At 35.2% G+C, this 17589-nt stretch overlaps 1 protein-coding gene across 3 annotated transcripts in view; it reads left to right on the top strand.

The window, feature by feature from the left end:
• ALCAM (activated leukocyte cell adhesion molecule) overlaps window positions 1-17589 on the top strand; it is a 211089-nt gene that overhangs the window by 154487 nt on the left and 39013 nt on the right. For all 3 annotated transcript variants that reach the window (XM_047874763.1, XM_047874762.1, XM_047874764.1), the window contains exons 2-6: window positions 1849-1949; window positions 5644-5863; window positions 12672-12736; window positions 14165-14252; window positions 14712-14894. In XM_047874763.1, the coding sequence (XP_047730719.1) occupies window positions 1849-1949; window positions 5644-5863; window positions 12672-12736; window positions 14165-14252; window positions 14712-14894 (657 nt within the window). The remainder of the gene's footprint in view (window positions 1-1848; window positions 1950-5643; window positions 5864-12671; window positions 12737-14164; window positions 14253-14711; window positions 14895-17589) is intronic.

Here is a 17589-nt window from a genome sequence, read left to right as displayed (position 1 = left end):
GTACAGATGGAGATCATCTTAGAGCCATTACATATTTAAGCAACTTGCTATATACTGATGAAAAAACAAAATGTCAAATCAGAAAATAGTTTTCTTGGGCTGACGTCCCTGCATCGGTGTAGTACATGAACAGATTTTAAAATACATAATAAAAGTTCCACATCTAGGATACAAAGTAGTATAGAAAACAAGCACTATATTGAAAAATAAAGTAATTTCTTAATTCTCATTAGTTTGCATATCTGCAACCACATATCTAAACCCTCACAACTGAGGAGACCATTTCTTCATTTACAGCCTTATGCTCTGTGATGGTTCTAAGTTAAAAGGAATTAGCATTGCAGTATGGGAAACACTAAACAATTTATAAATTAGTGAGGTAATTTTTTATTATAATACCATACATACAATAAACAGTTTTGGTAAATTACTTTAATAGCAAGTGAAAAACACATTATTATGACTTATAATTTGTATTCTTTATTTTAATCATGTTAAAAATTCTGGAAACTAGTTGTTCTGTGGCATGTTTACATGAAGTTTGTGTTTGTAATAATGATTTTGTTCACTGAGCAAAATTGCTTTAAAGGGAAGTATCTTCCTTGGTTGATAGAATTTTAAAATAGGAATTTTATTACCTTTTTTTTTCTCTACTAAGATTAATGATTTTTATCCCCATATGAAATTTTCCTACACATTGTGACGGATGGGTAACAGTGAAAGATAGTGTTCATTCTGTCTTGTTTCCTCAGTAAATCATAAAATGGTATTTATTTGTGTTGCAAATTGCCTTAGCTTTGCACTTCAGCACCACCTGGTGGACAAAATATCTTTTTTCCCCCTCTACAGTTTAAAATAGCCCCTTCATACTCTATATCCAATTATGACACATCTTGATAGATATTTAATTGAAAACATATTTAATATTAAAAACAGTTGTGAACAAACTAAGATAAAAAATCTGAGATGTTTCCTAAGTACTATTGCCAAGTTAAATCCCTGAGGCTTTTAAACTTCATGAATATATACAGATTTGTATAGTATGTTGCATACATATGCTAAAGTTGTGGGGGGTTTGACAATTTAATTTTTATCATCTGAATTTTTCCTCGATAAAAAATTAAATAAGATCAGGAAGTTTTCTGTACTTTAGTAGCAGATTATGGTTTGAGTTAGATTGTCTATCCAAAATTCAGAGTAACCACTTGGTAAACACTTTACGAAGAATTTTTATGCTACAGATTCCTGTCTTGTTAATATTTTATGTGTAATTAAAATTAAAACCAGTATATTAACCATTGCTACTATAAAATAAGCCATTTTCAGTTTCATTTTTCTACTTTTAAAATTTAGTTGTGGTCTTATATGTATTAGTTCTCAGTTTTTAATAGTTTTTTAAAATTTTCCAGAGGTTAAATTTGACAGTATTTTCAATGAAAAACACAAATACATATAAAGCTAATTTTGAGAATTTTAAAAGTGATGATCTTTGTGTAGTTCCATGTGACTATGAAATAGAGTATAATTTTTTTCTTATGACATCCAGTTAAGAAGAGAATATCCTTTCAGATTCCACTATGTTCCTTTGGGATACACACTTATCTATTCCCTGGTAAAATTGAGGGGTCTATAAATTTGAATGTGTGACATTCCAAAGCTTAGTAGCTAAAGAAGAATTGTTGCTATTTAAGTAGGAAGTATGTTCTAGCTTCATGCTTTCTATAGTCATATAAGATAAAATTATAATAGATAATCTTCATTAAGACATATATCTTGAACTGAAGTTATTTGCTTGGTTATTTCAAGAAAACATTTAAAATCTCTCTTTTTTCTTCCTTTCATCTAAAGGCCTTGGATGGTATACTGTAAATTCAGCATATGGAGATACCATTATTATGCCTTGCCGACTTGATGTACCTCACAATCTCATGTTTGGAAAATGGAAATATGTAAGTGTGACCTACCTTGGACTTGGTTAACTGCTTCTAGTTTTTGATTTTTGTTTGTTTGTTTGTTTGTTTGTTTTTGAGATACTATTCCTTCTGTGAGTAAATGTGAATTTCAAATTAACATAATGGCAATATTCAACTGTGAGTACAAGTGTAGGAAGGTAGAATTAATGTGTTGAATATCTCAAAAGAGTAATTCCTAAGTCTTACATAAGAAGTGCTATTTTAAAATAAAGCCAATAAACACGTAATTCTTAGATCATATTAGTCTGAAAGATTTAACCTTAAATGTTAGAGGCAGAGGAAAAGGCAGAGTTCCAGAGTAAAATCAGTGGAATATAGGACAGAGCTCAGTGAAAGACGGCAGCCTTTCTCCATATACTCATGTTCTGTTTGGTGTGGCTATTGCAAAGGCAAAATACACTAGTTGCTAGAGTACCCAAATATTCATTGGGAATTAGTCATCAGCGTTAGAAGCTTGTTTTTAGTATTGTCTTAGGAACATATTGATGTGGCAGGTCCTTTTTACATTTAACATTTGTTCCTTTAGTCATTTCTTACAGATAGCACATCATATCTTCTCATGTGTCAAGGTACAGATGGGTCTGGAAATGGAGGGTAGATATCCTGGTAGATGGATATAGGGTGGCTAGGTAACATCTAATGATAAAATGTTTCAACCTAATTACCGAAACCAACAAAAGGTAGCTGTGTGGCACAATTTCCTAAGGCTGAATCACATGAGACTCATGGTAGTTTGCAAGCTTAAGGTAGCCATATACTTCCTTGAACACAGTAGGCAGTTTTTCCCAAGTTCCCTGAAATGTTAAATCATATTTAAATAGGAAAAAAAATCCGATGGTCAAATAATTTTTGAAAACTTTATCACAATACTTCTCAGAGCTTTTCACACACTAAAATGCATTATGAATTGTCTAAGATTGATTCATTTCTTAGATTTTTTTAACCACCAACTTTTTCTTTCAAGTATCTGCCAGAACAAACATTTTGCAGAACACACTTTGGGAAATGTACTTAAGGTTGCACTCAAGGAAGGATAGAACACAGTCTTTCAAAATGTACGTTCTTAAGTCAGACTGACATATTCTGCCGTATACTTGTGGGATTCTGGACACGTGAATGAACCTCCATTGTCTCATCTAGAAAATGAGGTGATAAGAGTAATCTTCCTTACAGTGTTGTGAGGGTTCCATGAAGTAATTCTTATCAGAATATTGACTGAGCCCTTGGCACAAGGTACGTGTTACGACTGTTGGGCTGTGGAGCTCTAAGCGTACGTGCTTGTACGAGGGTCATATGGAAGCAGAGGAAGGGGACTTCCTCTGTGCTCTCCTTCTGATACCTAGATCACAGTGAGCAATTTTGAACTATTTATGGTTTCTTATAAAACTAGAAATAGGAAGCTATGGCCTATGAGTCTATTCACTCCCCTAAAACTCCAAGCGAGACTACCACATACTTGACCTGTTGCGCCAAACTCCCTGCCAAAATAAATGGAACACAGATGGTGAAACACTGTGATCATAAACATTCCTGATGATAATTCAGGGAATAATTTTCACCTAAACTGAACTGGTACAGTGGTAGTGGAAACAATAATGACAATTTTCAAATTGTTAATTAAGCCAAAAGCTTCAGCAATAAACTGATGAGATATATATGAAGTACCATGTGCTCTAAAAACAGTGTTGATTTGTAGACATAGTACAAAGGCTCTAATTTAATGAAAGATAAATGGTAGGTTTGGAAAGAGTGAAAGGGAGCAAACAGGGGAAGGATGGATTAGCTTCTCCCCACCTGCACAGTAATCCCCCTGTGAATAGAGATCATAGTTCCCTGAGTGCCTGTCCACACCTCACCCCCACCTCTTCTCCAGCATCTGCCTCAGTGCCTGGGACAGAAGGGGTATCTGACAGCTATCAAGAGCAGTATGGTGCAGTCATGATGGAGCTAGGCTGCGGAACTTCAACCTTGGCTCTCCTGGGATACACTAGCTGGGCTCCTGGATGATTTATTTAAGCAACCTCTGTCTGTACTGTGTAATCTGTAAATGGATCTAATATTGCAACTCTAACCTTCAGGGTTGTTATGAGTATTAAATCAGTTAATGCATGGAGAGCCCAAAGAAGATACCTGGCATATAATTAAATGCTCAAAATTTAATAACTATTATTCATTATGTAAATGTTTGAATATAGAAATATAAGGGACTGGTTTAACATCTTTCTCTCAGTGAAGGAATGATTTAGAGCAAGGATTTGCTTTGTAAACCATGGGAAAATTAAAAAATTTAAGGAGAATATTATTGATGTATTCAGATGTTCACCAAATAAAACTTTTGGACTCTAAAATTAGCTTAGTAATTATCTTGGCTTGGGGTGCTATAACAAAATACCATAGAGTAGGGAGCTTAAACAAAATATATTTATTTCTCATAGTTCTGGAGGCTTGGGAATCTAAGATCAAGGTGCTCGCAGGTTTGGCTCTTTGTGAAGGTCCTTCTTATTTGCAGACAGCTGCCATTTTGCTATGTGCTCATATGACCTGTGTTTTCATGGAGAGAGAGACCTCTCTTCCCCTTCTTATGAGGCTACTAATCCCATCATAAGGGCACCATCCCAGGACCTCATATAAACCTAATTACCTCTCAAAGGCTTCCCCTCCAAATATCAACACACTGAGGGGTTAGGCCTTCAGCATATGAATTTGGTGGTGACACAAACATTTAGTCCATAACAGTAATAAATATTAATAATTTTAAAAATGTAACTTCCCACAGCACCTTTAACTTTGCCATACACTTTAAAATATTTTATCATATTTTATTTTCTCAAAGGCCTTGTGAGGTAAGTTAAAGGGGTTGGCTGCTATGTTAGAGTAAATTGCTTATTCGGTAAAAAAATTTTTGTGGGAGCAAAGGAAGAGATGAATTATATGTCTCGGGCTCTTGGCATAATTGCTCATGCCAGATTATATTTTATTTTGATAATAAGTTTTTACACGAAAGCTCTTTGAGCTAAGTTTTATGACTCAGATAACAAAACTATGGATTTTAGTGATTAATCTGATCCTGTTGCTTAATGGACATGATTGTTTCACAAGGGCAAATACTGTTCCTCCATGAAGACTCATTAAATTATGTTATGAGTAAAGGTCAGCTGTGTCAGTTTTGGCTGAAACTAAAAGGTGTGGACATTTGAAGTATGTGGATTAAAGTAATGAATATGCAAAAGATAACCGTCCAGGATTTCTAAATTAGTGTTTGCAGCCCATGTCTATGCTTGCTGGGAAGGTTAGCTGAATATCATTTTGTACATTTGCATGTTTGTTTTCATCTATTTTTTTCTTTTATATTAGACCTAATGCCAGCCCTTGTTGGTTTCAGAACAGTCACTAATTCTGTTGTTTGGATGCAAGGAAAGTTAAGACTCCAATAGCTTTGTCTTTCAATTTTCACATATTTAAACTGATAACCTGTAAAAGAACTTACAGCCTCTCCTCTTATGAAGAGTAACCAAAGAATTTATGTGAAGCTCATATCCACAATGACTCTTCGTAGACAGAACTATAAATATTGGTAGAAGAATATGGCCAAGGAAATTGTGTTACTTTGGATGTAATCCTGAAACATCTGAATATGCTTGTTTTTAAAATGTGTTATTTTAATTTTTAGGAAAAGCCCGATGGCTCCCCAGTATTTATTGCCTTTAGGTCCTCTACAAAGAAAAGTGTGCAATATGATGATGTGCCAGAATACAAAGACAGGTTGAGCCTCTCAGAAAACTACACTTTGTCTATCAGTAACGCAAGGATCAGTGATGAGAAGAGATTTGTGTGCATGCTAGTAACTGAGGACAACGTGTTTGAGGCACCTACAACAGTCAAGGTGTTCAGTAAGTAGTCTGTGGTGTAACTGCTAAGTGGGATTGATGGCTTGTACTAGAAAATGTTCTTTAGAAAGAAGAGTGAACTCTCTGTGGTGTCTCCACAGCAGGTATCTGTAAAGAGGACTTCTAACGATCTTCATTCTGCTCATGCATGCTGTCAGTGAGGAAAACCAAAAACCTGAATTTCAAATAGGAGTTTTGCAGTGAGGAACTAGAAGAATATTCTCTGTTGTTTTGTTGGCTAAAATTTCCTGTGATATGAAGTACTACAAGTGAAAACTGGCATGTGATCTTTAACTTTCACTGACACGTACAAATAAATGTTCTGTGAAATATACATAGCTATATGATACACATATTTGTGCATATCAGGCATACACACACACACACACACACACACACATATATATATACATACAGGTATATATGTATTAGGCTGAATAATATAAAATTAAGATTTTGATATATAAAAACAACAAAATACAGGAAAATCCAAGCCATGTTATAAATGAGAAATCTAAGCTTTCTGCATGCGTGTGTGTGCATGTATGTATAGTACTATATACGCACACACGTGCACACACACACATATATATCCTGGCCTTTAATGCCATTGCTATATTTCTTCAAAGTGTTCCATTGTATTAGCAAATTACTCCAAAATTAAAAAAAAAAAAAGCTCACCACACCCTGAATGTGTATGTGGAATACACCAAGGAGAAAAAGTAGAGTAGGGTTGGAAGAAGAGAAGTCGGCAGAAGAAACTTGGAGTAATTACTGTAGTCATTATGGCAAAGTTACTTTGCCTAATGATAATATATAGTTAATGTTACTGTGCATAATGAGTGACTTGAGAAGTTCTAATTAAAACATTTTATCTTTTAATATTCAAATAAAAATCCCACCTCCTATTACATCATAATATTTTAGAAATTACAGGGAGAAAAATTGGTCACAAACATTTCAGAATGCCAGTCTTTTTAAATTAGGGTAGAAGGTCTCACTTTTCAATTTTTTCCCTGTTTTCTGATAACTTGACAGCACCTAGAAATTATTAAAATAAATAGGGAAGACAGAAACCTAGAGGGGCTTGCTACTACAGAAAACAATCATGGATTTTCGCCATTTTTCTTGTAACAGCCTATGCCACTAAGGAGAACTGTCCCTAAGTATTTACATAGATTTCAAAGCTCCTATGGGCTCATGACATGGATTCAAAGAATGTTTGTACTATCAAAGGAAACCTTTGTTCTCCAGAACCTTGTAAAAGCAATTATATGTTTCAATTGATTACCTTTCAGCTTAGAAGGCACTTTCCAGAAAGCATCCACCCTTTTCAGTCATTTTATGACTCAAACCAAATTCCAAGTATTTGCCAGTCATGCCTTCCATTAAATACCCCAAATAATATGCATCCTTTATTTACCAGTGTTCCATGTATTTTTCTCTTTCTTTCTTTCTTTCTTTCTTTCTTTCTTTCTTTCTTTCACTTCACTTTGATGTTATTAGGAAGATGGATGGTGTACTTCTAGGGACACTTTTTGTAAAGAGAATAAACCAAAATAATTTTTTTTTATTAGGCCATGGTGTCATAAATATAAGTACACAACAAGAATGTCGCACAGTAGGTAGAGATTAAGTCACAGCTCCCTGAAGGTTACATGTATTGATTTGTCATTGTCGGGTTTCTTTTTCACTGTGTTAAAAATTATCAAATAGCAAGATGGTCTACAGGAAAGTTGAGAAAATCCAGGTTGTTTCCTTTAGAAGAATCATTTGTGACAATTTTCAGAATACACTTTAAAAATATCATACAGCAATCTGAAAAAAAAAAATCCAGTTGGTCTACTTTGATAAAATTTGTATGCTATTTTGGAATACAGAGGATTTCCATGATTGTGAAAACAAACTCACACCCCACATACTGTCAGCACCTCCCTACCCCCCCCTCTCTTTTGAATGTTGTTGAAAACAAAGTGATTCTCAGAAACAGAATTTGCATTCTAGGCTCTGGGCCAGGGAGAATTTAAACAGACAAGTTACACACTCTTGAAAATGGCATTTTATATTAGAAGCCGTGGGACCTCCAAGTCCAATTAAATGAACAGCGCAGCTCATGATAAGGAAAGTGTTTGCAAAAGCATATAGAGGCTTTGCTTTTTTAAAAAAATAATGAATTTACTTTGGGTCACATTTTATGAAGCAAACAACAGCTGTGACAGGGAGGCTTTTATTCTGTGCATGTATATATTGCAGGCACTTAAGAGTTACTAGACTCATCAATCAGTCCTCTGTTTCCTTCTGTCAAATCACCTAGCAACATGCACTGTGTACTATAGAATCAAGTATGGTTAACGTGAGCTAATCCCAGATCAGCTTGCTGCAGAGTGCCATCCTCATGGGCAAACTCAAACTGTTTTTATTCAAAGTGAGGCCATGACTGATGACTCTGTTACCTCTGTTGTAGGTTTGTTTGTTTAGTTTTAAACTGTATCTCAGATACAATAGTCATGCCCATAAAGCAGGCCAGATTCAAATAAGTCCCATTTTTTATTGCCACTAGTACAGCTTTTTATTTTCTTTTTCCTTTTTTTAAAGTTTATTTATTTTGAGAGAAAGACAGCAAGCAGGGGAGATACAGAGAGAAGGAGAGAGAGAATCCCAAGCAGGCTCTATGCTGTTAGCACAGAGCCTAGTGCAAGGCTCAAACTCATAAACCATGAGATCATGACCTGATCCCAATCCAGGAGTACAACACTTAACCGACTGAGCCACCCAGGTGCCTCTTGCACAGCTTTTTAAAACATAATTGGATGGCATCAGAATTAAACTGTGTTTGCATTTAATGCACGTTTGAAGTTCATAAAAAAATTTCAGAATCAACAGTAGAGACTTTAAAGGTCTGAAAGATTCATTGCAGTCATTGTACAAAAGTCTTGGAGCTCAAAAGAGTACTCAGATTGCCAACTGGCTGTCAGTAGTTTAACAGAAACATCACCGACTGGTTATCAGAAGACCTGGCTTTGTTAGGTCTGCTGCTAATTTCTGACTTTGGGGAGGTTTACTAGTCTGGCACTACGATTCTCTCATCAACAGTAAAATGACTGCTTTGAATTTGTGGGTGGTTTTCCTACTGTGTTCCTAGGATTTTCTTGAGTAGCTAATGAAGAGGTCTGGTAGGTCAGGTGAGGCACTGCTTCGATTAGTTAGCCTTCCACCCACTCAATATTTCAAAGTTTTTTCGTGATAATTCATTTAGGAACAACAACATAAAAGGGAGAATGGCTTTAGCTCTAAAAAGGCATTTGAAAACCACAGTCTAGGCTAATTGGTAAGCCCTCCTGTACTCTACTGTCTGGTGTTAAAAGGAAGACTGTTTCCATGACATAGAGTCGGTGGACACTTGGACCAGCTCTTCCCTTAGAGATGGGCAGTGCTGGTTGACTTCAAACAGTTACTTTAGAGCTTTCATTTGAACACTGTTCTCCATGTTTTATTAGAACTGAGCACCCTTCCTCTCCCCCTGCCCTGTAAAAGTTAATCAACCTGCAAGGAATTTTTTTTTTTTTTTAACTGAAGGAAGCAGAAAATGACCTATTTAACAAATGAGACCTAACAAATGAGTATATTTTATTTTGATTCTCTAAATATAAAAAGTACTTTCCCCATCTCTTGAGGAAAATAAGCTATAAGAGGTAAAGTACTCTTATAAAGTACAAAGTACTTTATAACAAAGTACTTTATGACAAAGTACTGAGAAGCTCTCGTGAATCAATGTAACCAGTGCACCTTTTTTTTCTTTCTTTCCTCCCATATCAAATTGAGCTGTCCTATGTGTGGTATTTGGTAATAGCACTGTATATTGTGGGTGATATAGGAAGTTTTGTCTTCATCACTTCATCCTCAGCTGGCTGTGATGCTCTTGCAAAATTATTTTACTAATGCAAATAAATTTCTTGTATGACTTTTCCTTTCAATTCTACATTCAGTTATGAATCCCTAAGTTATAGTAAGACATAATTCATGTAAAGTTTTTTTTTTAAAAAACACTTCGGAATCAATATGCAATTTTGCTAAAATAGTACGTGTCCTCTTTTATGGCTCTCCAACTAATACCCATTGATTGTTACAAACTAATGTAAGAAAATTACATATAAAATATCTAGTGGGTTTGAAACCAAAGTTTGGGAGAAAAGAACTCAAAGAATTCCAGTAGCCATTACCATTATTCCACAATACCCACTGTGACTCTTCCAAATAAAAAAAAATGAGTTACAAAGTGGAGTGGTCTAAACTTTAAGCACTCTTCACCAGGTTTCCTGTTTTCTCCAGTTTCATTTTATTGAAAAAACTATACATTTTAGAAAATGTTTATGGAAGAAATGTAAACATGGCCATGTGTAAAGGACCAACATTTGTAACACAACAAGTATTTATGATCTTATGTGCACTGGACATCACAAGGTTACGAAACAGAAGAATATATATATATTCTGCATAAGAGGACATATGCGCCCAGCCGTTTTGGTATATAGTTTTTTTTTTTTGGCAAACTTAGAAAGTAATGAAGCTTAGCAACACCACCCACCTACATTTTTTATTAAGAGCCTCAATTAAAAAAAAAAGGAACCTCAGATTTTTTTTCAGTTGATTTTTCATATCTCTTTATATATTCCAGGCATAGATACTACTGAAGGGGAAACAAACAAAAAAATTGTTCTTTTTTTCTTCTTAATTTTGATTCTTGATTGACTACATAAATTAATTTAATATCTTACCTCTCTTATGCTCTCAGAGAGGTATCACTAAATAATTGATTTTGGTTCCCAGAGAACTTTGGCTTACTTACTTAAGCACCAAGAATTTTCATCTTGTTTAAATATTTTGAATGTAGCCTTCTCTCAAATGTTTTAGACTTTGGCTTAAAACATAAATTCAGAACAGAATGTAATGTTTTATCAGTAACTCAGGGTTGTAATTGTGGACATTAATGACTTTACATTAAAATAGTGATAACACCAGTGCTTAACTGATATATGGAAGGCTTTAGTCCCCTACCCTGTGTTTCCCAGAAATTGCTGTTTATTTTGACTTTTTTTTTGGTCAGCTTTTAATAATTTTTTGGTCACCTTTCTAACAGCCAGAATATCAGGTTTCACTTCTTGTTTGTGTTAATGTAATTGTCTCTGTTATACCTTTCCATTCTTCTGTATTTTGTCTATTTTCTCTTTCTTATGGTTTGTTTCCAATCTGTATATTTAGAAAACAATCATCTTATGAAAATTGAATTAGAATTATATTTCTAGAGTCAATAGAGTCAATAGTAAGTAGGTGCTCCTATAATTAAACTGCACAAGCTGAACACATAGGAAGATATACTATTATTATTCATTGTTCCAATTTCTAATATAAAATAATTGCAAAAGGGAAATTAATTCTTAATATTAACATGAAGAAGTTTACCTTTTTTTTTTTTTTACATAGTCTTGGTGATACCCATTTTGCCATTCCAAAGACTTTTTGTCTTCATCTTTATTTTCTGTAATTGTCTGGGTTGGCAGCATATCTGATAACTGAATTGCAAATTGAGTAATAATTATATAAAAGCCAATTTAATCTAGTTTGGTAGTAAAAATTAAAGGTACTAGAGACAGTAATCCATTAGACCATGAACAAAAGAATAACTGGTTGTTTTTATTTGTGTGTTTATATGAAAATAGAATAGTTTTGCTCCTTGAGATTCACAAAAATCAATACAAAGAGGCAAATTCCATTTTATATAGACTAATTGTTAGAGCAAATTAAAAAGTCCATCAGTGATAGATATGTAACATCAAGGAATAAATAAAGTTTGAATAATGCCTTATTGCTAAGATTTTTAAACGTTTATTTATTTATTTTGAGAGAGAGAGAGAGAGAGCGAGCGAGCGAGCAGGGGAGGGGCAGAGAGAATCCCAAGCAGGCTCCGTGCTGTGAGCCCAGAACTGATAGGAGGCTTGAACCCAGGAACAGTGAGATCATGACCTGAGCCAAAACCAAGAGTCAGATGCTTAACTACTTTTACCCAATTGAGCCACCCAGGTGCCCTGCTGAGATTTTTAATCAGTTCTTTCTGAGGGCTCTCTTAGAATGGATGCTTACAGAACTTCCTATATTTAAAATGCTCTGTCCATTATCTCAGTTCCAAATTTGAAGGATATCCCCACATTTAAAGTTTCATAATGTGACTTCACTTTAAAGATGAGGTTTGAGATACACAGAAAACTTGAGCTTCTATATCCCTTAACTCCTGTTAGTTACCATGATTTTAGAGCCATGATTCTCAGTGTGCCTGAGAATCTTATAGGAAACTTGTTTTAAAAAGTAGATTTATATAGGACTTCCCTAGATACTCTGATTCTGCATTTTTAACAAGTACCCACTGTGGATTCAGGTCTTCACCTAAGTAGCTGGAAGTTATTAGTAAATAGAAAGTACACATGATAATCAATTGGAAACAACATTCATATTTAGTATATTAACCTCTGTTTCACTATCAAATCCATATTCACTGTTTATAAAGCATTCAGAAAACATTACCAGTATTTTATTTAAAGGTGTAATAGGCATTTAAAATAGTATTTAATATAATAAAGCAAATATTGGGAGGTTGTGGGATAACCAGATTTCTTAATTACAGATTATATGGGAATGCGGTCTTTATTGCCTGTGCTTGTTTTTCTTTGAATAAGTGAATTCTTTTTCTATAATCCAAATCATAAATGTCTTTTTGTTCCTTCATGTGTACTTAATACCTTTCTCTACTTAACTTTAGAGCAACCATCTAAACCTGAAATTGTAAGCAAAGCACCTTTTCTCGAAACAGAGCAGCTAAAACAGGTAAGAACTTGGATTAATTGCCTTCACTTAGCTTAATGTTAAATGTCTTCTCCTGGCTTCAGGTGCCAGGACAAATAAGGATAGACTTTGCTCTTATGGAGGTGGCAAGGTTGCCAGTGCCAATCAGAAAGTCTGCCCGACTTAGAGTGGGAACACGGAGGATGATGTAATCATTTCTGAAGGGAGAAGAGTGGGGAAGAATCAGACATCAGCCTTTCTTGTTTGAATGAACTGAATGTTAAGTGGAGTCTTAATGTTAAGATGAGTAGATTTTCTCCAAGCCAAGGGTAGAAAGGCTTTCCAACAACATGATACACTATGACATGAAGGAGAATGGCATTTTTAGGAAGCATCAAGTTACTCACTTCGCTGGAACTTTGTGTAGCAGAACAGTGGGCAAGAGAGTACAATAAAAGATAAGTCTGGAGAAGTAAAGAGAAGCTGGGTTATGACAAGCCTTATGTAATGGTGGGAGTTTGGACTTTATCCTATTGACAGATCAAACTGTTGAAAAGTTGAGGTAAAGATGTGATAAGATCAGATTTGAACAATCGCATTAGCAGAAGTGTGAAGAGAGGCTGTATTGAGAAGGGACAAACTGGAGTTTACATTTGGGCTAATGGACTAATATTATTTTCACTAACTGAAATACCTAAATTTTCCTTTGTGAAGAAAAAAACCAAACAGTTCTTTGAATCAGATTAAATTTTTTCTGCATAACAGGGGTGCCTGGGTGGCTCAGGTTGGTAGAGCCTCCAACTCTTGGTTTCAGCTCAGGTCATGATCTGGTGGCTTGTGAATTCAAGCCCTGCCTCAGGCTCTGTGCTGACAGTGTGGAGCCTGCTTGGGATTCTCTCTCTCCCTCTCTGTCTCTCAAAATAAATAAATAAACTTAAATTTTTTTTTTAATCTTTAAAACATTTTTACTGCATCACATTTTTTAACAATGCTAGCTATTAAAGTTGTAACACATTTGAAAAAAGTGGTGGGAATTATAGATTTGGTAACTATATAAGTGTATGTATCTGAACTTCATAAAGTACGAGACTGGAGAGGCAGCCCCACTTAATGACTCTTGCATACTAAGATCTGTGAACCATGGGAAAAGCCAATGTTAATGTAGTTATGTTATTTAGTTAATGTTAAAAATGAATAATGTCGAAATGAATTTGGTAATGCTTTTAAATGAATGTGATTTTATTAAAAGTGGGAGCATCTATTGCATATTTTTAAATGGGCAAGACCGTAATTTTATATGAGACCTTGTTTTTAATGCAAGAGAGCATTTATTCAGTCCCTCGTCCATGCTCAGATAATGAATGGGTCAGGGAACCTTTGGAATAACTGCATCCTCTGAGGAGTCTAAAACTTTCAAATTGACAACCACTGATGGAAACGAGGTAGCAACATTCCCTCTTCTTTTTGCAGTTGGGAGACTGCATTTCAAAAGACAGTTATCCAGATGGCAACATCACGTGGTACAGGAATGGAAAAGTGCTACAACCCCTTGAAGGAGGTGGGTATGCAGTGGGCAATAAATTCAGATGACCTATTTTGACTTTCTCTTCTCTTGGCATTCGTTAGACTGTCCTGCATCTAAACGTATTGCCCTCTTTGATCTATGACTCTATGCTTTGTTACTTTAAGTAACCATTAAGTCATTAAGTGATTCTTTAAAACATCATTTTAGCCCTTGTGTGGAAGAATCAAGAGCAGAGAAAAATTATTTCTGTATATGGCATGTTCTAGACATTAATTAAAGTGAGTGGGAGATAGGATTCCAGGATTCTATTTCTGTCTATTTCTCTGATTTCATCGTTCTGAAAAGACATTCTACCTCAGTACATGTCAATTTTCCCTCCTGTTAAATATAGTAAGAAGGACAAAACCACTTCTCAAAGATGTTGCGACATTCTATTAAGTGTTGTGATTTTCCAATGAAAGATGCTATCATTAGTATTCTTATTTTCTTCAGTGGTGGTCATAATTTTTAAAAAGCAAATGGACCCGGTAACTCAACTCTATACCATGACTTCATCCCTGGAATACAAGGCAACCAAGGCTGACATACAAATGCCATTCACCTGCTCTGTGACATATTTTGGACCATCTGGCCAGAAAACAGTTCATTCTGAACAAGCAATCTTTGATATTTATTGTAAGTAACTATATAATTATGCAATTTAATTTCTGAGAGTATTCAAACGGTATTAATCTTCTAAGTCCCAATCCACATGCTCTTTGAATTCTGCTTTCAACCCCCCATTTCTGTTTTTCACTCAAATAATATCTTTCTCCTTGGAAGACCTATAAAATGAATGCTTAACTATCCTATGAAACCTTTCACTTTCCATTTGTCATTTCTGAACATCTCTTCTGTATTCTGCTAGATGCTAAATTCCTTAAAGACATGATCTCTGACTTAGTCTGACCCCTTTGGGTAGTCCTTAGCCTGGCACACAGCTATGAATTTTGTAAGAGTTCAAAATGCCATCTGATTACTTTCTGAATGAATGACAGATGAATAGAGGCTTATGACTGATTGGTCTTCTAGATATGGGATTTCCATTTTAATGAAAAAATTTATTTTAATAATGAGATCAATTGCATAAGTTTAAATAGGATGTTGTATTCCAAGACATTTGGTTAACTTTATTTAATAGATTGGAAACATAGAATATTATACTAAAAAGGGACCTTCTTGATCATCTGATCTAACAACATTATTTTACTTAGCAGTAAAGTGAGGGTCAGAGACTTGCCCTAAAGTGCCGTGGAGACTGGGTTAGAATCCTTTTCTACAAGGTTGTTCTCTATACTGTAAGGCAGGTGCCAAGATTCAGAGCAAACATACTCATAATGCAGGCCCAGCTCAGTGTGTTTCTAGAAGAGGAGCTTAACTACTTTTGGTCTCAGTTTGGAAAAAAAAATAACTCATAGTGTTGTTATGGAGATTAAGTGAAATCACAGATCTAAAATAGCATCCTATATTGCTCATTAAACTCTTGTTATTAAGTTAGTGTTATTATTGCTATACGATCATTATTACTATGTAAGCATAGAACTAGAGATATCACTTTTGTAGAAATGTAAGAAAACATGTCATTATTTTAAAAAAATGAATCAAAACTTCTTATAATACTACCGTATGGGTAGAATAACCTAGTACTTCTGCATCTATTCTGGAGAAAGAATAGAAATGCCAGTTGAGCCTTTGGAGAGTTTTGTCTCATCTGCATTTCTATTTTGGTTCCATAAAATGCAGAATATTATATAGGAACAAAACTGAAATTCCACTCGCCCTAACAAGAAGAGATTGTTTTGCCTTAAACGTTGTATGTAAGTTTCAACTTGACTTAAAAGTGAGGATTTAAAAGATTTCACTATGTACAGCTTATCTAACATCAAACTATTATTTCTGTAAGTAAAGGCAGAATTCTGTCTGTTCGAAAATATCCAATTGGAAATAAACTATCTTGGTGTAAGTGCAAGAGTACAAGATAGGAAAGAGCATCAAGATGAGTAATAAGGATGGGGAAATTGGCTTAAGAAAAAACAGGAATGTATGTATCAGTCATGAGGAGTTGGGTAGGCAGAAAAGTCCTTAGAAGAATAAGAAGGAAATGATTTTACTGTGGCTGGATGTGGGGGGGGGGTGCATTTGGCACAGCTTTTAAGAAGGCAAAATGTATGCAGTGCTGGGCTTCACAGTAAAGATATAAAAGTGCTGAAGATATAGTCCTGGCATTCAAGGAGTTTTCTACGCCAATAGAGAAATAAGATAACTACATCAGGAGGAAATTGTCAGTGCAAGGTTGCAAGTGGTAAGTGACACTCAGAACTCCGTAAAATAGCCCCCAAAGCTCAGATGCCCAAGGACAGTGATTCTCAGGCTTTTGTGTGCATCAGAATTACCAGAAGGACTTAGAACAGATCACTGGATCCTGCTCTGAAGTTTCTCATCCAGTAGTTGTGGGGAAGGGTCCAGCACTTTGCATGTGTAACAAATTCCCTGGTGATACTCATGCTGTTCATCAGAGGACCACACTTGGAGACCCACTGCTCTAGGTGACTTCAGAGAGGAGAAGGAGGGAGCTAAACAGAAAGGACAAAGAATACATTCATAATATAGAAATTTGATCAATTTATCTTGAGAAAGATGCACTAGTCTACTCCTACCCTCGTCTCCCTTACCCTGTCCAGTCAGTAATAAAGTTTTATAGAATCTAGTTCTTTAATCTTTATGTTTGTCTGATTCTGCCTCTGACGCTGCCTAAGAATATGCCACCATTTGTCATCGCCAGTATTTCTGTGATTTCCAAAATAATATTCCTTTTGTTCACTCCAAACTGCCCTCCAAGCTGCTGCCAGAAATATCTTTCTAAAAACAAATGTGACCATGTTAGTGCTGTGTGATGACAGTTTTTTAATGACTCCTCAGATCTCTCAGATTAACCTTCACACCCCAAATATTTTTTCTTCCATGTTTTAATTTAAATTCCAGTTAGTTAACATACAGTGTAATATTAGTTTCAGGGGTAGGATTTGGTGATTCATCACTTACATACGACACCAGGTACTCATCACAAGTGCAGTGCCCTCGTTAATCCCCACCACCCGTTTAACCCAACTCCTGCACATCTCCTCTCCAGCAACCCTCAGTGTGTTCTCTATAGTTAAGAGTCTGTTTTATGGTTTGCCTCTCTCTCTTTCTTTTCCCCTATGTTCTTCTTTTATGTTTCTTAAATTCTATATATGAGTGAAATCATATGTTTCTTTCATAAAATTGTCTTTGATTTATGTTGCTTAGCAAGATACTCTCTAGCTCCATCCACATCATTGCAAATGGCAAG

Source organism: Prionailurus viverrinus, chromosome C2 (assembly GCF_022837055.1).
Source record: "Prionailurus viverrinus isolate Anna chromosome C2, UM_Priviv_1.0, whole genome shotgun sequence".
Lineage (NCBI taxonomy): Eukaryota > Metazoa > Chordata > Mammalia > Carnivora > Felidae > Prionailurus > Prionailurus viverrinus.
Note: the sequence above shows the minus strand (reverse complement) of the source record. Positions and strands in the feature narration are given on the sequence as shown.